The following is a 22,281-nucleotide window of genomic DNA, read 5'->3' on the forward strand; positions in this document are numbered from 1 at the left end:
AAGGCCTAATTTCGCGTCACCATTCAATGCAACTCCCCAATAAAAAGAGAAACTCCATGACGGTGCATCTCTCTTACATGATCTCATGTTGCCACTGCTTCAAGCACATAACTATACCAAATCCTAAAGAGATCGAAATGTAGGTGGGGTCATTAATGCAATTAATTAACAAACCCGTGATATACAAACAAAAGCGTTGCATATTCATCCATATTTTATATCACATCTACTCCTTTCTCAGAAATTTCTTCCTCAGACTTCCCCTGCGATCTCTTCAACATCCTTCTCAAGCTGTGGTAACCAAATACATGTATTTGCTACATCTTATCTCACTAATTGGAACAGTCACCAACTTGGTCTGTAACAACAAATATTGTACCTTTTTTTTATGTTAGGTACGTAGTGAAGGAAATTGAAGAGCATGGAAAGTGACCAGGTGACAACCAAGGACATGAGAGTTCAAACGCCACCATCTAGGATTGAGGTCGTGTCAGGTGCTGCGGTGGAGCTTCAAGGCGCTTCTAATTTCGGACAAGCTGGCCTTCAGAGACAACCTAGCATGACCAAGACCAATTGTCTATGTTCTCCAACCACACATGCCGGTTCCTTTCGTTGCAGACTTCACCGCACCCCTAGTCTTCCCAGGACCAAAAGCATGGAATCAGAGGCATCCGCGGTTCATTCTGTTGCTGATGCTAACAAGGATCCACTTCATTGACTGTTCAATATTATTAATCTGTTATATACATATATATAGTTACTTGTTTGTTTGTGTTTACCTGAGTCATGTATTTTGCCACGCTATCTATTTATGATCGCCAATGTAAAGATGTTTGTCGTGGAAATGTATAATTAATTTTACTCTATTTAAATGTCATGTCAACGAGTTGGGATCATTTTCGTTCATGCTTCAATGTCCTTTCAAGTTCATGCTATTCTTCTAAGTTGAAATACCCTTTGTCAGTCACCTTTCTTACTTTAATCATCAAGTTTAGACTTTAGACTTTTAGGAAGTGCAGTAACTGAAGATTATTTGAATTCTGTCATTTCTCTTGTCTTTCTGCTATTTATAAAGCATGATAGCCTTGCGAAGATCCACACGCTTCGCTAATCGATGACAACAGGGGATGGTATAGTTTCTCAACTGGTCCTTCATCAACGAGAATCACTTTATTGATTCTGAAACTGAAATTTTGTAATTAAAATTGAAGTTTCTTTTCCCCTCAACAATTAGTACTGATTTTCATGCCAGTGAATTTTTTTATGCAGCAAATCACAGGTTAATGACGTTATGGACACCATTAAAAATCCTTAATACAAAAATTTAATCTATGGACATGTAACAGATGTAGCCAATTGAGTTAAACATGTACCGCAGTCTAGCAACACAAGTTTTACCCTGAGATCGTGATGATATATGAAATTTGAGTTATAACTACATAGAAGATACAACATTGTGAATCAATGAAACAACCACATACAAACATATATCTGTCACTTGCAGTTGATCAATGTAGGAACCAGTAAAATATTGAATTGCTTGTACAGAGAGACTAATGGTGTTGAGGTGTGTTATTTGAAGCAGGGAAGAAGCAAAGAAAATGAAAAGGAATGCATGAAACAGTAATGGGTGAAGTAAATTGTAGCAAAATATTTTGGTAATGCTAATCATAGGTAGTAGTGTGAGTGATTGGTGTCAGGAATATTCATGTAGGCATGCTCTTAAAATAGTTAGTCAAGGTCAAAGAAACTATGATGACTAGTGATCATGATTGCAACAATGATGATGACCACCACAAACACTCCGCCACTAAATGATTCCCATATGCTTTATGACTTCTTTTGAAACTATAAAATTATAATTCTTTCACCGCCTCCAAAACAGTGAGAGGTCCATATCAGTTTCTGAGATTGAATTGAAGTAAGTGGTTAGTTCTCTAGGGACACAACTCATCCTATCAATCCTACAAAATCCAAATTACTCGTAATAATTACAAATCTGAGAATAAAGGCGGTTGAAAGTGACTTCCATCAAAACCATCTACAGCAACTTACAAGTCAACTCAATAGCTGATGTTAAAGAAGTATATGAAAAAACTTGTTAGACATATTTCTGAGTTATGCTGAAAAGGTTTCGCTTTAAATGGAATACCCTTCGTCTGCTCTCGTTGATTTTTTGCTTCGAATAGTAAATGTGGATGCACGGAGTTTACGTAGGGATGGAACAAAGCTGAGTCATGGGTATTAAACACACCAAGTGGTTTTTAGTTCAACAGTTGTCGTTGTTTCAATAATACCATTTGGAAGCAAACATATCTTAGCGATGCTGGATCTTATTCTTTCTTGTTTATTTCTGCTACTTTTTGGTCGGCTACACATTACACATCATTTTGTTAATCGTACTAACACACTAGATTGTTCCAGCGCACGATACATTAATGACAAATCTGTGCTCACAAAACACCAAATGTCGACCCTTAATTATTTCCCACACCTCCTATCTATGATACTCTTCAATAAGGACGAGATTATCCGCGTGGATACAAATAGATGTGAGGAACATAATCTGATATTACAGTATTAATTGCTTTTTGTCAGATGCTTCAAAATGCCAATAATTACTTTTGTCAAAAAAATCAGGACCCGTTGAAGTGAACCTTCAAAGATGAACACAGCCACGTGTTACAGATTCGTGGAGAGACACGGCACCATTGGCCCTACAATTCGTCACTAACACCAAATATTCCTCATCCAGTTTTCACAAATGTGATGATCTACCAAAGAGATTTCCCCTCATGTGAAAAATCTCATTTCTTATTATTATAAGGTTACACGAACAATGCACATTTGGATTCGCTGATTTTCCCTACATGTTATAACTTACAGGACCTTATGCAAAAGAGAAAAATATAGTATATGTTACCCCCTAAATTTCCCTCCCCATCATGAAAAATCGAAAAAATTTACTCAATTCTTTTCCGTGGCAGTTCTGTTGGTAGGCCACAACTTGCTAAACATGCGTTTGGGCTGAGCAGGAAGAGCAAGTAGACCCTTAAATCTAGAAGTTCTCCCGATTTCATCACGAGGCACAACATTTGCATCCAAGTCATCCTCAGCTAGCTTCATTCTGAGAGTTGTGTTCTTTGTTGACTTTGGTGACTTGAATCCAGAAACACTCCAATTGTCATCAGCATGGATACTTGTTGTGGTGCTCAATGGTGCTGTGTGTTTTGATGGGTCAATGCCATGAGCGGTGAGTAATGCCTTGATGTTGCTTGGCATGTCAGTCACTTTGCCACCAGCTGCTGCTGCTCGTGCTTGCTCAAAGAAGAGAACTTGCACAACCACCCTTAGGGGAAGTAACTCATTCTGTGCTGCATGCATGCAAGCTTCCACAGACAACTTTTTGCAGTCTAGAATTCGACATAATCTCTTCCTTTCGTTCTTATTCAGCTCTGGATGTGCCTACATTTTCCAGTTAAGCAAAATACAGATTTGGTGAAATTCTAGCTTAGTGAAATGAACGCTTATATCATGTGAAGGGCTAAAGAACATTTGTCTCATTTTCTTTAATCCCTGTCTAATGAACAAACAGGTTGCAACAGAAACTCACTAAGGTAAGTCTAGTAGGGAGGTTTTATGTATTCTGTACGACACGCTAAGTTCAAACTTGTTGGTGCCAAAAAAACAAAAAGAAACTAGTGGCAATAAAACAAAACTCTTGTGTACAAAAGAAACAAAAAAGTTCTTTCATAGTTTTCACTGGCAATCTTATCTTTCTTGTTCTAACCAAGTGAAATGACTAACTGCCAGAATAGGAATTAGAAACTGCTAGTATGAGTCAGAAAGTGGCCACATTCAGGCCAAATTTCTGGTGGGTCAGCCTACACCTAAACCACGAAAAAATGATGGGTGAGACAAGATTTCAAGGTCGAGTTGTTTATCCACCAATTCTGTCCCACCAATGAAACATTTTCAACTTCAACCAGAGCCCCCCCCCCCCCCCCCCCCCCCCTCTTGGTGATTATTTATTTCTACCATTTACAGAAAACAGTAATTCTGAAAACACAATAGAAGTTGTTTTTCTAAATTTACCTTGAGATAAATGTCAATTGCTCTGTACAGGTCATCATGATCATGTCTTGCAAAATCTGGTATAGTTTCAGCAAGAGCAATGAATTTTGAGAGAGGCAAATTCACATCCCTGGCAACCTCCTGAAGGTACCTATCCACTAGCTTTGCCACCTTCAGTTTTGAGCTATGAGAAGCCGAGGAGGACCTCCTACTCTCTTGGAACTCGAAGTTGATGTTCTCTGCCGAACGAGACCTTCTCCTTTCAATGGTCAACCTTGATCTTGGAGGGCTGGTTGGTGGACTCTGACCTTGCAACATAAACTGTTCCAATATCGTCATAACCAAGTCCACTTCGTACATCATATTATTTGTCTTAGACACCGAGCGTATTAGAAGATCATTAACCGAGGCCTCCTCCAGTTGAAGTCCTACTCTTGTGGCCAATTCCACCTTCGAAGATGCCGAAGCTTTGAGAATATTGGCTGCCTTTAACAGTTTAAGAAGGAAGCTGCAAGAAACAGCACCTTTTTCTGCCGGAAGCAAGCTCACGATTGATTCCAAAAGCAGTCTATGCTTTGAAGTTACTTCACTCGCAGAATCTGAATCTGCATCCGAGTCAGATTCAGTCTCCCTCTTGACATGCACATTCTTCCTGATATTCGGTAGCCATCTAGATGCATAAATCTTCAATGCATCACCAATGAGATTTGAGGGTGTCTTGCCACCAGATTTGATAGCTATCATGGTTCTCCAGTACAGGTCTATACTCAAATCTGCTAAATCCTCAGCCCACCATCCCTTGCTTGATGATTTGTGTCTCAGACTTTCGGTTCCATTGCAGGAAGACACATCATCCCTTACCCTCCGGGAATGACTGTGTGATAAACTCACCTTTGAGGGGTGGCTTAAGACCTTCGAGGCAATGGCCTCAATGCATCTGCTGGTAATTGCCAAGTCCTCTGACCACAAAGGCAATGCTTTGGTGGTTTGTAGAGTCACAATGGAATCCTTCCAGCCATTAAGGATGCAAGAATTGAAGAAAACATCAAGCTTGTAAATCAAATTCCCCTTCTCAACATCCTCAATCATCTGCAAGTATTCCGCGGCGCAACGCGCACTTACAATGTTGTATGCGCTGAGAGTGATGGTTATGCCATAGCAGAACTTGGCACACACCTCAAATGCTTCCACCCCACCAGGAAATTCAGGGAGTTGGACTATTTGGTGCTGAGGAGAATCAGAACTCTCAGAGCACAGCCTTTGCAGGCGCAAACATTTCGACAACAGCGGAAACTGAACAATATCAACATTCGATATGTTACTAAACATTAAAAGAAATGAACAACAGAAGATAGAAAAAGAATTCCTTAAAAATCATAGATGGACAGAGAGTTTCTAACATTGGCAATTTGGTACCCTTAAGCATCAGAGTTTCAAGGAGCAAACCTTGTGAAGAAGATATCTCGTTCCTTTAACTTGAATTATGATGTCACTTGAAACTTCAGAAGAGATTGTCCTGCATAAAAAGAAAAGAAAGAACTCGTGTTACTCATCACCTGAAGCTGTTACATCATCTACGAATATAAACAATCAAATTGATCAATCTATTTTCCTTACCTTACAGACTCGGCAGTGTAAAAGGTATCTGGACGAGATCCCAGTTTCATAAACTTCATGACTGTTTCTCAATTTATTTTATGCTAAACCACTAATTACTCTGGACTAGTTCCTTGCATAATTCAGAACTGCAGAAAACACCAGAAGTTAATACAGCATCTACATGAAATGCTCTTCCATTGTAATCACCTTTGATAGATTTTCCCACTTCCCAAGTGAAAATGAACCAACAAAACTCAGAGTGTGAGGAGCCTGAATAGAAGACTTGAAAAACTCTTTAGACAGAAAGAAAAAGAAAAAAGAGAAGATGAAGAAGTTATGTTGGAGGAGAGAGAGAGTATGAAGTTCCAATGTAAAAGGAAAATCAAGAGGCTTGCTATGGGCAGAAATAATATAAAGCAGTTTAAATAAGTAGATGTCACTACAAATATGGTAAATAGGGACACAACTTTTCTTACATTCATTCAGAAGCAAAATTTTCGTTATTGATTGAAATTTGTAAAAAATATATGAAATTAGTCAAAAAATGATGATACCTACTTAATTTGGTGAGTACGTACAAATTATATTCAATCATTGATAGAAAGTGTATGTGAAAGATTATGCTAAGAAGAGTCTTTCTAAAGCTCTTCAATAACTAATCAACACACAAACCAGGAGCATCTAACACAATAAACAAACTTTTATACGTGAATTCAACCTTTTCTAAAGAAAGAATAAAAGAGAAATGCAATTTCCTCCTGATTTAGGCTAAGATATGAAATTTATATATAACAAGACAAAAATGATAATAAAAAAGAAAAAGGAGTAAAGTTTACTTCTTTCATATCAAATATAAAGAAAAATAATAATTTGAACTTAATAACTGTAAACAAATGTTATACTTTTATTCCAATTAATGATATCATCTCAAAATTACCCTTTAATTAAGTGAAATTCTGTTATTAATGATCTTTTTTTCTTATCCTTGACATCAAGTTCTAATGAAGGGTAATTTTACTTGTGATTAGTATAATTCAATGATATTAACTCATTTTTTTAATTAGCAAAAACAGACTGCTAATGTTACTTATATTTAAATTCCAAAAAAAATATTTATATTCTTAAGATTTTTCAATTACTTTAAATATTTTTCACTCATCTTTTACTTTCATCCAAATGTTGAATCCTCTTATTACATCCTTCCAATTCCTTTATAACATATTAAATGGTTTTTATATTTTTAAGACATTCTTGAGAGAGTGTTGTAAACATGAATTTTATATTAAATTTTATGGAGAATCCATCATAAACTAAACTCTCATTAAAATGTGTTTGGTTTTTGTTTGATATTTTTTAGAAAATAGGATTAAATTTATAAAAAAAATTGTAACAAGAACATAATTGTTCATTTATTAAATAAAGAAATATTTAATATGTAATCTAAAACACCCTTCAGTACTTAACATAAAAGAAAATAAAGTACTTTTTAGTTGAATATTTATCTCGTATTTTGAAGAAAAATAAATAGGGAAATAAACAAGGAAAAAATAGGTAAGAAATAAAATTATACGTATTCTTGATAAAATAAAAATATATTTTCTAGAAAAAAAAATTGTATATTTTGACTATTTTTTTTAGCTCTCATTATAGAGTTAACCATGTATTTTTTTTTTCTAACCAACTGGCTTCATTAACAATAAAGTGATTTTATATAAAAAATGAAAATAAGAAAAATAATATATATATATATTAAATCTTACTTCTTCTACCAAATATACTATTAATTTTCTCATTTTTCATCCTTCTCCCTCTCCTTTATCAACAAATGATTAGAATAATTAAAAAAACTATTAATTATCCGGAAATCCAAAACTAAAAGAAAGAATGGAATTGAGACAGAGAATGTTGCAAGCTGAGGTAAGAGCATGAAACTGAATCATTGATTGAGAAATTTGACCTAGGAAATTCTGCAACTCTATTATTTAAATTTTTTTTTTGTTTTGTGTTTTGTTACTTGGTAGAAGAATAGGGTTATGTAGATAATAATAAAAAGGAACACTGTTTTACTTTTTACTATGGAGACAAGCCATTGCCAGCGTGCAATTTTAAAGCCAATTTCATGTGCTTATCCTGCGCCCACTAGTGCCCTTCCTTCTCATCATTGCTACTGCAAAATTCCAATTTTCTTTTCCTTTCTTTTTTTTTTTTTTTACTTTGAACCACCCACTATTATTTTAGTCAAACATTATTTTATTTTCATCTGCAACACTTTCCAACTTTCTCCATACAAAACAGTTTGTCCATAATAACATATAAGAAGGGTTCTCAAATAGTTTTCTTAAGCTAAATTGAGAAAGAAACACACAACAAAGTTATGATATATGTTTTGAAGTTATGATATATGTTTTGAAATGGAGTTTAAATCTAACTTAATCTCACAAAATAAATGAAATTTAATTCTAATTCAATTTCACAAAATCAATTTGTAAGTAAGAATTTCAAAATCATACTGATATATATATATATATATATATATATATATATATATATATATATATATATATATATATATATATATATATATATATATATATATATATATATATATATATATATATATATATATATATATATATATATATATATATATATATATATATATATATATATATATATATATCGTACGTGAGTCTTATACCATGTTAGTAAGAAGAGTTTAAGACTAACTTAATCTTATGAAATTGACTAATAAGGTATATAATGAGGTTTACACTCACTTATATATTATAAGATTGTTTTATCTCTAATCGATGTAAAAAATTAGAGTTACTAAAATATTAACCAAGCCATTTAAATAATGTAGTTAATTAACTCCTAAAAAAGGAACTACTATTATTCAAGTTATTTGGCAGATACCTCATATTGGATATGATCAAAACTAAAACAGATGTTGTTCCAGTCATGTTGTTTGTGAAGATACTTTTAAAGAGAGAAAGCTGATTCTTTTGACAGTTTCTCTTCTTATTTAATTTTTTTCATATATATAGTAGATATTATAGGTGTTATTTTGGTTATTGAGATCTTTTATTTTGATGATTATAGATTTGGGTTGTGTGTAATTCTCTTTTAGTGTCTCAAACTTTTTCTTCTTCTCATATTATTCTCTGAAATCTTAGGAATAAAGGAAGGAAATGCATAAAGAATTGTGGTCAAATTTAAGATATTTCACTCTTTTTCAAGAAAATTATTATGTGGATAAACTTGTTAATTTTGAAATTGATAAAATATATATTAAATTTTTAAGTGGTTCAATTTTCTTCTTTTTATTATTAGTTTAGAGTTTTTTCTATAACAGATATCAATTTTCTTTATTTTTTTTATTTAAGGGAATTTATTTTGTATGTTTTTAGAGTGTGTTTGGTATTCATATTTTTGTTCTTATTCTTTTTAATGGATTCTTTCATATGATGAAGACATATGTGATTGTTGAAATATGAAATGTTAACTTAAATGTTAACATTTATAATACTGTCTAATTTGAGTTTTTAATAAAAAAAAATTATATAAAATAATTCAGTTTTAACTATAGTTTAATTTATTTTTAACAATATATTTTAATAACCTTTTTATTGTGATGATTTTTTCAATTTTCTTACATCATTTTGAATATTTTCAATTTGGTCACACTTTTACAAAAACAAATTAATATAATATGTTCTATTAAATTTATGTTAATAAACTTCCTGCATATATTACACATGATATTTCTTGTTCCCGTGTTCATTCCGTCAACAAATCAATCAATCGGTGTTATCAATAAATTAAATAAGTTATACAAATTAATTTTTAAAAAATAAATTAAAGAAAATGTTGAACACATAACCATATTAAAGTAACAAAATATCATTATCCTTAAACAATAATATACAGCTTTGTCTAACCAATATTGTTTTATAATAGTTGAGGCATTTTATGGATTGTTTAAAGGAAAGCAAAAGGTATGTGTATGAATAAATGAGGGTTTCTAAATTCTAATGGATATCCTCCATTCATGCAACTAGTGTAATTCATTAACAAATGTAAAAATTATCCCTATGTAATACAAAAATAACCAAATTGCCATTCATTTTTCCCTCTGTTTCTTTGTCTCGTAGATGAGCCTTCATTTTCATTCATTGCAATTGGTCCAGGAGATTGAAACTCACCATAATAATTTTTTTTTAACGGTAGTATTTTTTAGTAAGAAAATTTGAATTCATAACTTCTTTTACCTTTTCTTAAAGTTCATCAAATTAATTTTATATTTTCTAAATGTTAATGAGAACGTTGAATCAATAACCCCTCTGATTCTTTTTTCCAACTTTATCATTAAGTCAATTGTGAAAAATTTTAATTTGTGCAATACTCATTCATATACACATTTTTAATTATTAGGTAAAATTATGCTTGTTGTGTTTTTTTTTTTTCTGGTTGAGAATTTTGGCTGTAAGTAATGAATTGGTTATAGAATGTGTTAATCTCGCAGTTGATGGTTTATGATTTGTTTGGCTAAGTATTGTAATGAATGAGGGAATAACGTGTGATTTTATTTTATTTTATTTTTCTTGAATTCTCTGAGTTAGTTTCACGTCGATGACATAAGTTGATATTATGAAGTATTGAGGAAAGTGGGGCCTTTATTGGTAGGAAACAGAAAAGGAGAAACAGGGTTACGAGGGTATGATATTCATGATTGGTTTCATATAGTGATGTGTCACTATGATTTGTTCAGTGTTAAAATCACTTATACCATTTTTTGTTGCCACAACTTTTATAAAAAGTAACAGTGGACTCAGGGGTCACCTTCTATTTAATTATATGCTTCATCAATTCTACATTTAACAATTTTATGTTAAAAATTTAAGTGTGAATCTAAATTTTATATTAGTTAAAAATAAAAAAGTAAAATATTATATAAAAATAAAGATCCATAAATTTATTGTCTTCAAATTTTGAAATTTTGAGATTTTGAGTTGACAGTGATATCAATAATTTTTATGTGACTGGGTTTAGAGTTATATCTCCCTAACAAGTACAAGCAAAGACGCACAAAACGTGTTGCCTCATTCAGTGTGTCTGGCAGTGCTGGGTGGGTGAATGGCATTTGCGAGATTAAAGGGAAAGGCGAAGGGTAAAATAGTAATCAGAGAGAGAAGTAAGAGAGGAAGAAAGTGTGATGGTGAGAAGTGAGAGAATAGCCACAAACGGCGCTGTGAAGGGGTCTTCATCGGTGTCACCCAACGGGGTAACCAACCGACCGTTGGGACCCTCAATTGCTCCTTTCTTAATCCGTAACGGGACCCTCTCCAACTGCGTACACACAACACAATCAAACTAATAACTTTTCTATAATTCAGGATAGAGGGAACCATTTTCCCCTCACATTTATTGCAAACAAAAATTCCACCTTTCTTCTATATCCAAAATTCATCCATCAAATTTCCTTAACATAAAACACTGAGTTCTGTAGTTAATATTTTCCTAATAAATTTATTATTATTTGTCTTTCAAACCTGTGTTGATTTCTGATTATTAGATCATGCCAGGTTTATATCACTTTCAAACAGAACTCATGGTATGAAATTGTTCTGCATTTTTTTTTTGTTGTTTACGTTTGTGTAAGTATATTTTACTTTGTCTTAGTTGAATTGAAAGTGAGAGTCTAAGGATTTTTTTTTTTTTCTGTTTCGTAATCAAAGTCAGAATCACATGTCTAGGAAATTTGAGTATTTTCTACTCAAACTAATGCCATTAACAGAGACCGTTTATTAATGATCAATGACAGATATTCCTAAAATGTTGTGGCTATGAAGTCTTATTGTTTGCTAAAGACAAATGTTGATAACTACTTCACACTTGTTAAAATTAAGAAATGAAATGTAAGTGTTTTAATTTTAGTTTTAATTACTGTTTTCTCTCTTAATTAATTCTTTGATAAATTTTAAAGGCAAATTTAACAAGTATAAAACATCCAATTATAATAGGAAGAAAAATAGTTATTATATTGATAATACAAATTAATTAATATTTATTTTATTAAATTGTTAAATATGTATTAGTTAGTTAAACACCTTTACGAAGTTTGGACTTCCTTTTATATGCTCAAGTTCAGTTTAAACTCATTGTAGTTCTTGAACTTGTAACGGGTTAAATTTTGTGTTTGATCACTTCCAAGCGTGAATATAAAAAAAGAAGGCAGTATAAATAATTTATATAAAAAAGACTATGTAATCTTATTTATAGAACAAGTAGGTGTATGTTCCTTTAATAAATTTAAAGTGGAGTATAAGTACGATAGATATTTATAGTGATCTTTTATGTTTATTACTTAGCATCACTTCAATTAGTCTTTTCAATATGTTTAGAAAACAACACATAGAACCCTTTATAATGGAAATTACAATTAAGAAAGCTGTAAATATGATTATCTTAAAATTTCTTATGCCTAGAAGCACTATAAAAAATCATTTATTCCTTATTGTATTGGTCCCTATTAGTATATATGGACTTTCCCTGATAAAATAAGTTATTTGTACCTGCATTATGAGTTTGTTGATATATATCGTCAATATACAAATAATATAAATAATTTTATTAGTATAAGATATTAATATATAGCGTCAATAAATGTATAACACATCAATTTTATAACCAGTTTTATAAATATTCTTTATACTCAGTTTGGTAAGGTAAATCATTCCTAAGGTGGTGGAGGAAAAAACATACTTAGACAATTGAAACTTTCCAACGTGAAATTCATCAAGGTCTAGACTTTCTAATGGAATTATTTTGTTTCTATATATGCTTTACAACCTTGTTATAAAATACTTTTCTTATATGTTATTTCACATTTTCCTTATTTCTCACTTTTAAAAATAATAGAAATATATGGAATTTGACCTTAAAAAGAGTAAATAAAGGAAGAGAAATAAATTGATAAAAATTAACGTAAAAGATGAGAAGTGGGTAGAAAAATAAAAAGAAAAGCGGCAAATGAATAGAAGAGATGGAACAATCAATCTTTTGATCTTGTGTACAATATTGGTTCGGATTTCGATAATGAACTACAATGATAAAGGAGAACAAAACGAAAAAAACACAAAGCACGATAAAGATAGGCGATCCGTTCTATGGCTTGAAAAGAAATCATCCCAAGAATATAAAAACATACTATTAATAATATGAGAGAGATGAAAGAGACAGTGTCAAGAGGTAAATGCAATGTTTAACAAACATCATTTGCAAGAAAAGACATTAAAACATTATAAGGTCACAGCACTGGCCAATGCTAATAGGGTGGGGGAGGTTCGGCAACCTTTTTTCTAGCGAGGATAGAGATAAAGTTCTGTTTGCCGGGTCGTGTTGTCTTATTACTAATTTCATCAAAGTGTATCTATATTTATTTGTTAGAGATATTATATGATTAGAGAAAAGACAATTTTATAATATATAAATGAAATATAAATTGTGTAAAATTGAGTAAGACTTAAAATTTACATCTTAAAAGTTTCGAGTTATCCGAGCACGGTGGTCCGTACATCCGACAGAAGCTTTAGTTAGGAAATTGCCAAAAACTAAAACCAGGGAATAGGTTGTAATGTAGTAGGTGGTTGAGAAGATTATAGGGTGTTTTGTCTCATAAAATCCCTTTTGCGGTGCTTTAAATTTTGTAAGCATTAGAGGACAGGAAGAAAGGTAAAGAGCGATGGCGTGAGATGCGTGGTGCATGGTTGATGGTGCATGTGCTACCTGCGTCTTCTTCTGGTCACCACAGCCAAAACCCTTTATTCCATCCTATGAACTGTAGCAATCCTGAGCCACTAAAGGACCATGCTATCGCTGCATAGAGGGAGCAACCACCCATTAAGAGTCTCTTTCACCTTTTTTCTCCATGCACATATATGCCAACTTCTGCATCTCTTCTCCCTCTGTGGGGTACTGTGTTCCTCCTCTCCAACTTGGAGACACCCATTAACGTACACTACACTTACCCCTTGCTTTCTCTTTTCTTTCTTACTTTTTCACTTTTGTTTCTTAGTGCTCCTCATTTATGCCACTCTTTCTGTATTTCTTTTTTAAATATTTTAACTCTTTTTCATCATTCAACCCATTTCTTCTTTGTTTTGTCTCTCCTCCAAACTAGTACTCGTGTTTAAAAACTGAATTTTATGTAGGATACTATTTTCCCTGCGATAAACTTTTTCATGGATATTACTATAACTTCTGAAAAAGTTAAATTTATTTTACGTTTTTTTTTATCGTAAATACATGTAAAAGGCTTCATTGCAACATATTCTAACCTTAGACTTGGTGAGAGTCACTAACTCTTACCATGTTGCATTATGTGTTCGTATCTATTTAATTAAGACCATGATATTTTGATAATCTTTCTTTTCTACAAAATTTGACAAAATTTATTTTTTATCACACACCAAACATTGTTTTTTCAAGTCTCATCAAACATTTCTTTTATTTATTGAGGTGTTAATAAAACTTTGTCAAAAAAATAATTTTCCAAACTAAAATTATTTCTGTCATATCTTTTCATATATATATATATATATATATATATATATATATATATATATATATATATATATATATATATATATATATATATATATATATATATATATAAAAGTTTATTAGGATAAGAAAATACTTTGGTTTTTCAATCCATACAGGGTAATTAGCTTCTAAATTTACAAAAATGGTACAACTTTTTGATAAAAATTCAAAATTGAATATGTCGTATCATATTATGATTTCATATAAAAAAATTGTGCTAACATAACACAATTTTATTAAATTTAACTTGAATTTTATCTATCAAATTTTTTTTTTTTCATAAAATCAAAGAAGTTGTGTTATGTTACTACAATTTTAAATAAAATCTAACGAAATCATTTTAGACCGACATAAAGTTGTGCTAACATAACAAGTCGTATCAACATAGCATAATTTGTCAAACTTTATTCTTTTTTCACAAAAAAATTTACACCATTTTTATGTTTTCAAAATCAAATAAAAGTAATCTGATAAAAAAAAACAAAAATACTCGATACATACCTCCATTTTAAGTTTGATCGGAAGTAAAAAAAAGAAGACAAACACGCTAAGAGAACCCATATCAAATAACTATGTCATTAGTTTAGCTCTGAAAAGGAGATCAACTTGATTCTTCAAAGAAGTTCTATGAATTGTTCAATCATTTTGGTACTCGTTTACACAATCAAAATTAAACCAAACATCGCCCACAATTTAACACTACCATTGTCTACAAGATTTTGCATCTTTTATGGGACATTGAAGATTTAAAAACAAAGCCCAAGAAGTAAACAATGCAATATGACACACAGTTAACAAACAATCTTCAACTTCATGTCTTAGTCATCATCATAGAAACATTCAAGTGAAAAATCAACAAGATAATTAATCACGATACAACGAAACATAAATAAAACTAACAAGCAAATATGTGTGTTTGGACTTTAAACCGAGATAATGGAATATCTAACAAATAGATAGCTTTATAAGTCAAATCGTCCAACTATCAATCACACTATGCTTAACTCCGAAAAAAGGTGACAAAGAAATGCAATTTACATCCGTTCCAGTGGGAAAGGTAAATGAAGTTAAGGCTTTTCAAATGTTAGAATACCATGTGGAGTACCGAAAGGATATTGCGGTTTCGACGAAAGATTTCAACAATTTTAAAATAATTAAATTTTTTGTAATTAAATTATTTTTATTTTTTATTAAATAATTAGTTTGGATAGAGTAATTGAAATATTTTACATTTTAATTTTTTTATTTGGATAAAACAATTTGTTTTCTATTTTACGTCCAACACAATAATACGTTGAAATCTAACTTAATTTAACTCGATCTCAGCTGGTTCGACTTAAGTCAATTCGAATCATTCGACATCGGCATAATTTTCTAATGATGTTCCAACACTCCCAACCAATGTCCCTCACTTAGTCATGATAGGGTTAACCTCACTAACTCCCTAAGTAAAATCCTCTTTCACATCATATCGTCTGTCATGTGAAGTCTCGTTCGATTCACACCACCTAGATGTCATGCTCTATGTAAGTAAGATACTAGTTGAGTCAAGATAGTCTCACTCTCGGAATCCCCTTTCAATACACTTTGACATCTTAAAGAGGTAGTAGTATTTTTTCATGAAAATAACTACCGGACTCAACCACACATCACTACTTCAAGCAAATCTAACTTTTAATCATTTAATAAAAGTTTAGACTCAAAAATGTCGCCTAGTAGGAGTAAGAGGGAGACTGTTCTTCTAAAATTTATTTAACAACGCTCAACTACAGGGGCAGGGGCGCCCAACAGTATCCATTCGCTAAACCAATTTTAAAACAATTTCATATCGGAAGGCTATCACTTGTTGTTACAAGATATCATATTCACTCAAATATATGTATCTACATTACATGCACACAACTCACTCCTATGAAACCTATGACGAAATACTGCTCTTTAGTATAAAATTTCACAAAATCTACTTCAAGCATTAGAAACACCACAACCCATATTTGAACCATACACATTCTTTCTCATCATTACAAACTCTTTCTCAATTATGCATAACAACTTATTTGCATATAGATTCACATATAACATTCACAAATTTGTTTTTTTCACAACCACCCACAATTTACCATATTTTTAATCTCATCGGTCAATCCTTCCATATCCAAATTAAAACACTTACAAAAATCTTGTTTTCACTGTTTCAATCTTCAAAAAACCATGTAGGGTTGGATTCTAGGAGGAGCAGAGCAGAGAAGAGAAGGAACTCATGAAAGAAAATGGATAGAGAGATGTTCTATTTCTTAAAGAAGTCTACTTTTATAAATTTTAACTTTTTAATAAAATTTAAAAACAATCATTTATATATTTATTGGGTTCTCACAATTAACATTCATGAAAAGAAGAAAACAACTCCTAAGTAATTGTAGTAATCACGAGAAAAGAGAACCATATCTTTTTTTGTGATAATGTCAACGATAAAAGAAAAAATAGTTGGCGGTCTATTTAAAAGCAAAAGAAGATAGTGAAAAAAAAAAAATCTAAAGAGTACGTATAACAATATATGGTCACTTTTCAACTGAAAATACAATATTAATTTAATTTTATTAATATAATGTCATTTTGGTAAAATTACTAGGAAACAATTGCTTCTGTAAATTAATTTTCTTGTAGTGATTTATAAGTATAATAGTTTTTTATTTTCATAAATTCCGTTCATAATTATGTAATTGCTCCCAACTAACGAGTTTCCCCACATAAACTAGATCAAAATAATTACAATAATTAATTGATTGTATGAGCATCGATTGCATTCCCATTGTTATATAATTTGAAGCAAGGAAATTGAATTTCTTTCATATAAATAAACCTCAAATACTAGATGACCCCAATGAAAGAAAAAAATATATTATACATGAGAAATAAGAAGAAATTATAGATTTTATTTAGATGTTTAAAAATAAAGAGTGTGAGTAGTTTTTTAGGGCGAGAAGGAGACTTTATAGGTGATATTAAAAATGAAAGCAGTCTTAGATGATTAACTACAATTAATTAATGGTGATGATAAAGTTAATTAGTAGAGATAAATTAATTATCATGTGTAACCTCCATGAGGTTTATTTATTGAATTGTGTTGTTTAGTAGGTACCCCAACCCCACGAGAATATATATATGTGAACTAACATAAAGCTAATTGGGGCCAAGAACAAAGGTAATCTCTCACGTCCAAAACTTGTTTTCCCTAATTCAATAAATGAGTCCCAATCATAAATATGTTGATTCAATCATGAAAAAAATATAAAACTATTACTACTACATTTTTGCTTCTTTTGGCTGCGCAGGTCTTGTAAATCGGTGTTACTTTTTTTTGGATGGGTGGCTAAAAGACAAGAGTGGCTTGAGACAAATGGTCAAAATTAAAGAAGCAGAAAAGGTTGAAAATCACTGGCTAGCTAATTATCGGTTGGTAAATGATGAGGAATATATCAAGAACTTCTTCCCCAAGAACCCAATCTAGCCATTTCCAAAGATTCACCTGTGACGCTTACGTCAATGTTCACATTAATTTTTTTCTTCTCTGTGCTTGCTTGTTAGGGTTGACGTATTAATGACTATTTTGGAAGAATTATCCGAAAAATACAATACTAACGAGACATTAGTTCAATTCATATATGAGAGATGAATATCATTTATAATTTTAAGAGAATAAATGTGTAAATTTTATTTTTATACAATACTCATTTTTTTCATTTTTATTGAATTTTAAACTTATACTTAGTTTTACAACTCATAAAAATGTTAAATGAACATGTGAGTCAGTCGGCTCATCACATGTTTGAGGTGATTTAGTTGAAAAATATTTAATTTTTTTTAAATATGAATCAAATTGGATCCGATTCAATTAATTTCAAAGTTAAATGGGTTTAAGTCGATTTGAAGGTAGATTTGAGCCAGATTGAAGGTGGATTAACCGGTAATCCACCAACAATAACCATTTATTAGTTTTTTTTATCATTTTTCTAAATAATTTTATTATAATTATTAACTACTTTTATCTATATTGATCGATAATTTGATACTTTTAAATATTAAAATATTTCTTAACAATGTTTAACTAGTTTAGATATTTAATTTATTTGTTTATCAAATTGATATTTTAAATTTTAATTATTGTTTTTATAATAATAATAAAAATAAGTGAAGCTTTTGATTGTATTATTATAAACCAACAGTCAAAATAATTTATTTCGATTGTAAAATAATAAATGTATAAAATAAATTGAAAAAACAAAAATATTTTTAAGTAAGTAATTCAATGCCTCGTCAACTTATTATAGATGAAACTAAATTATAAAAATTTTAATTAAAAAATAAATAAAACGAGTTAAATTGAATCTACCCGACCCACATCAACATCCCCAACAACCCGTATGAGAAAATAAATTGGTGACGTGGGATCTGTTTATGATTACTTGATTAATGTACAAAATGTAAGTATGATGCAATGCAGGCTTCTTTTTCTTTTTGAAATGACTGAAAATGTTGTTTGGCATCAAACTTTTTTGCATATCTCTATGCATTCATCATGGAAAGTACTTAGCCAGCCATTGCAATAATCACTCTCCACCGACTCTGCCACAACCTCATCACACTCCAATATCCTTCTACCTACATCATCACTCTCCACAAATCTATAACACAACCATCAAATTTACATGTAAAAATGTAGAATTTACCATTATATTCTCTTTTATTGTTTTAATTCAATAGAAAAACAAAATCAAAATTTCGCATATTTGTCTACTCCCATGATTGGACTCCAACATTCAACATATATCATATCCATATGTATACAGCATAGCTTAGGAAAATGACTGATATGAAATATGATTAGTGAAACATATAGTTTAGAGATTGACTAATATAAAAGATTATTAGCTGAAACAACCACTTGTATTTTTTAAGCATGCAAAAGTTAAACACGTCTTAATATAATAGAAAAGAAAAAGTCTATATATTTGTCATAATTATCAAAATCATTAATTTTCTATAACTTTCAATTTGGAGATGGTTGAGACTAATCAATTTAGTTCCAAGAATTTTTCTTAAAAATAGAGTTATTTATGTGTTTAATGAATGGAAGAGACACCATTAATAAAATAATTTGCATAGTAGATTAACCTAGAGAGTTGTGATTACACCTATATAACCATGTGAGACGAATTAACAGAAAATATAGATAAAATCGATTATATGAATAAAACAAATTATTTTTAATGCAAATTTCGATTAAAAAATTTATCAAATATGTTCAAGTAAAACTATAAGAGAAGTATTGAAATCTTTATATATTTTTAAACTAAATAAATATGACAAAAATATAAATAAATTTTTCATGAACATGAATAAGATTGCTATAAATTTATATAGTTATCTATATTGTCCTAAAGAAATAACAAAAACATCAAACCAATTTTATTGAAATTTTCTTTTTGAAAAGTAAAATATTTGTTCATGTTCATAATAATTCTTTGTTTTATATATATAGTTTTTTTGCATTGGTTTGTATTCATGTTACTATTTCACTCTTATATGTAAGCTTAATCTTTTGAATTAAGTTGTGAACGAATTTGATTTTTATGTTATTTATTCTAAAATATTGAAAACATATAAACAAATTCAAGTTTTTTATCTTTAGTCAAGCTAATTTAAATTAAACTCTTGTCCTGTCGCATGATATAATATATAGACGACATTACATAATCTTAAGTGAGGAGATAATTCACAAATTCATAGAGCGATTTATTGGGTTATATCTCACCATTATTATGATCTCATGTTTGATGTTGCAATGCATACAATGCGAATTCGGCTAGGATGAACACCTTTCTTATAAATTTGTTCATTAGTTATTCCGGTTACATAAATGAGCTAAAAGATTAGGTATTTTTGGATTAGAAAAATATTTTGGAATATGAGAAAATTCAAAATAAATATTTTAGAAAAATATTTTTAAATTAAAAATATTTTTCAAAACACTTTATTCTGAAATATAAAAAAAAAGTTCAAAATAAATATTTCAGGAAATCGGATTCAAAAATATTTTTGCAAACACTTTATTTTTGGAAAATAAAAAAATTGAAGTAAATAATTTAGAAGACATTTTTAATTCAAAAATATATTCTCGGAGAGGTGAACACGAAAGATGTTTTGGGATTGAATTCCTTCTTCCGAATTGACCTCTGTATCATCTTCTTCGTTCATTCCTCACTTATTTCATTGTACACACATTCAAAGGCAGGGGATCACGTTTTTTCATCATCATCAACCTTCGTTAGTTTTCCATTCTCATTCGTGCCTACACTGCTCTCATTTTCTTCACATCTTTCGTTCGCACCCTACTGTTTATTGTTTGGGTTGGTTCGTGTGTAACACTTCTCACAATTTGCTTATTGCACCACGCTTGTTAGTTTCTTTTGTTTTGGGCTGTTTTAATTTCCTGTTTGCATCCCTATATTCATCTCGCACACCAGCACATTTGTTTTTGGGCTAAGCCTCTATTTTCATAATATAAAAATATAAAAATAAATGGGAAAATAACTTTTTGCATTTTTTAAAGAATGTATGAGTACTCCTCTGATAATTGCGTTGTCTTAATAATACTTAATGTCTTTTACATCATTCTAAGACTTTTATTTTTTCCAAATAATTAAAATACATTTTTAAAAGTATAAATGTATGATATCGTCCTAGTACTTAATTCCTTTCTTTACTTTTTCAAAACAACTCAAAAATACGTTTTCATTTCTTTTTTCTAGATTTTTATACCGCCATCGATGTACTTGTGTGATTGTCTATGTCATCTAGTAATTGATACTTTTCTTTCAAAATAATTGAAAAATATGTTTCTTTTGAATGCTTGTATGTGTTCTAGGTGAGATCAATTGTCTCGTGGCAGAGGTCAAGCGGGTTGGGTCACCATCGAACTGTGGCACTTAAGTTGTTACACTCTTAAGGAAAAAGAGTTACGTCCTAGTTAATGGTTATAGCTTTTGGCCTAGTGATAAACGCTCGATCCTAACAATATAGTCCCATAATAAATGTATGAATGATCGTATAACTCTTCACATAGTTCTAGTATTTGATACCTTTTATTTTTTCTGAAATTCAAATAAAATATATATTTTGTTGAACCCAAAAAACAAAAAAAAAAATATTTTGTTTCTTTTGAGTATTCTTTTCTTATTATTTTCAAGAAAAATTAAACATTTTAGAAAATTATATTAATCGTACATTTAATTGAAAGTACAATTGTTGGGAGGATGTTGTAAAATGCTAACATACTTTTTGTGTAATCCATTCTCCAACCCAATATTTTCGCATATCATGTTTTATTTTAAAACTTTTCATAATTTTTCCTAACTCACAATTCAATTTTCGCAAATCATGACTTATTTTAATATTTTCCATAATTTTTTCAAAAAATAAATAATGGTAACAACTTCAACCATTTTTTTCCTATTTCTTTTTTTTCACCATCATATTGAGATTTCGACCGAAATTATCTTTTCTTGTAATTTCACCATCATATATCTAATATATACAATGAGAAAGTTTTGTTTTCGTTGTGCAGTTCTATGTTATAATCATCATAAACAATTTAACGGTGATCATATAAAAGATAAAGTCAATTATCTTATTATATCTCTAATATAATGTTTATCATAACAAATTTACGGAAAAAAAAATATTTTATTATTTTTCATATAACTATTTTTTAAAATCCAGAGTTTTAAAGTTGCATCTTCAATATAGATGTATCATTTCAATTCATACTCACTCTTATATTTTACATTATACTCTTCTTTTTTATCATTAAGCTTCTAGGTCTTAATTGCAAATGAACTTCTATTCTATTCAATTCTCATTTATACGTCCCTGACGAAGAGTTTTTTTTTAATTATAATTTACAAATTGACTTATAAAATTTAAAAATTCTATTTAATTAAG

The 22,281-nt window shown here is 30.2% G+C and overlaps 2 protein-coding genes across 3 annotated transcripts; one reads left to right on the top strand and one right to left on the bottom strand.

Moving 5' to 3' along the window:
* The first annotated feature begins 65 nt into the window (after positions 1-65).
* On the top strand, positions 66-896 carry LOC114178991 (uncharacterized). Of its 2 annotated transcripts, none has more exons than XM_028065168.2 (2): positions 66-296; positions 396-896. In XM_028065168.2, the coding sequence occupies exon 2, from the start codon at positions 422-424 to the stop codon at positions 716-718; it is 297 nt and encodes a 98-aa protein (XP_027920969.1). In that variant the 5' UTR covers positions 66-296; positions 396-421; the 3' UTR covers positions 719-896. The 2 variants fall into 2 exon arrangements, with proteins under 2 accessions (XP_027920969.1, XP_027920967.1); XM_028065166.2 differs by having other exon boundaries at positions 72-310.
* Positions 897-2,775: 1,879 nt separating this feature from the next.
* LOC114179518 (BTB/POZ domain-containing protein At1g67900) lies at positions 2,776-6,074 on the bottom strand. Its single transcript, XM_028065885.2, has 4 exons — positions 5,692-6,074; positions 5,521-5,590; positions 4,096-5,367; positions 2,776-3,465 (listed from the first exon to the last, which is right to left on the bottom strand). Exons 1-4 carry the CDS (start codon positions 5,748-5,750, stop codon positions 2,968-2,970), a joined length of 1,899 nt encoding a protein of 632 aa, XP_027921686.1. The 5' UTR covers positions 5,751-6,074; the 3' UTR covers positions 2,776-2,967.
* Positions 6,075-22,281: the final 16,207 nt, after the last annotated feature.

This window comes from Vigna unguiculata, chromosome 3, assembly GCF_037176805.1.
Source record: "Vigna unguiculata cultivar grain cowpea cultivar isolate G323 ecotype 2 chromosome 3, ASM3717680v1, whole genome shotgun sequence".
Taxonomy (NCBI): Eukaryota; Viridiplantae; Streptophyta; class Magnoliopsida; order Fabales; family Fabaceae; genus Vigna; species Vigna unguiculata.

Coding starts and splice junctions, on each gene's coding strand:
- LOC114179518 (XM_028065885.2), bottom strand. CDS start 5,750: ATGAAGTTTATGAAACTGGGATCTCGTCCAGATACCTTTTACACTGCC. Junction 5,368..5,520: donor CGAGATATCTTCTTCACAAG/GTTTGCTCCTTG, acceptor GATATTGTTCAG/TTTCCGCTGTTGTCGAAATG. Junction 3,466..4,095: donor CAATTGACATTTATCTCAAG/GTAAATTTAGAA, acceptor TGGAAAATGTAG/GCACATCCAGAGCTGAATAA.
- LOC114178991 (XM_028065168.2), top strand. CDS start 422: ATGGAAAGTGACCAGGTGACAACCAAGGACATGAGAGTTCAAACGCCA.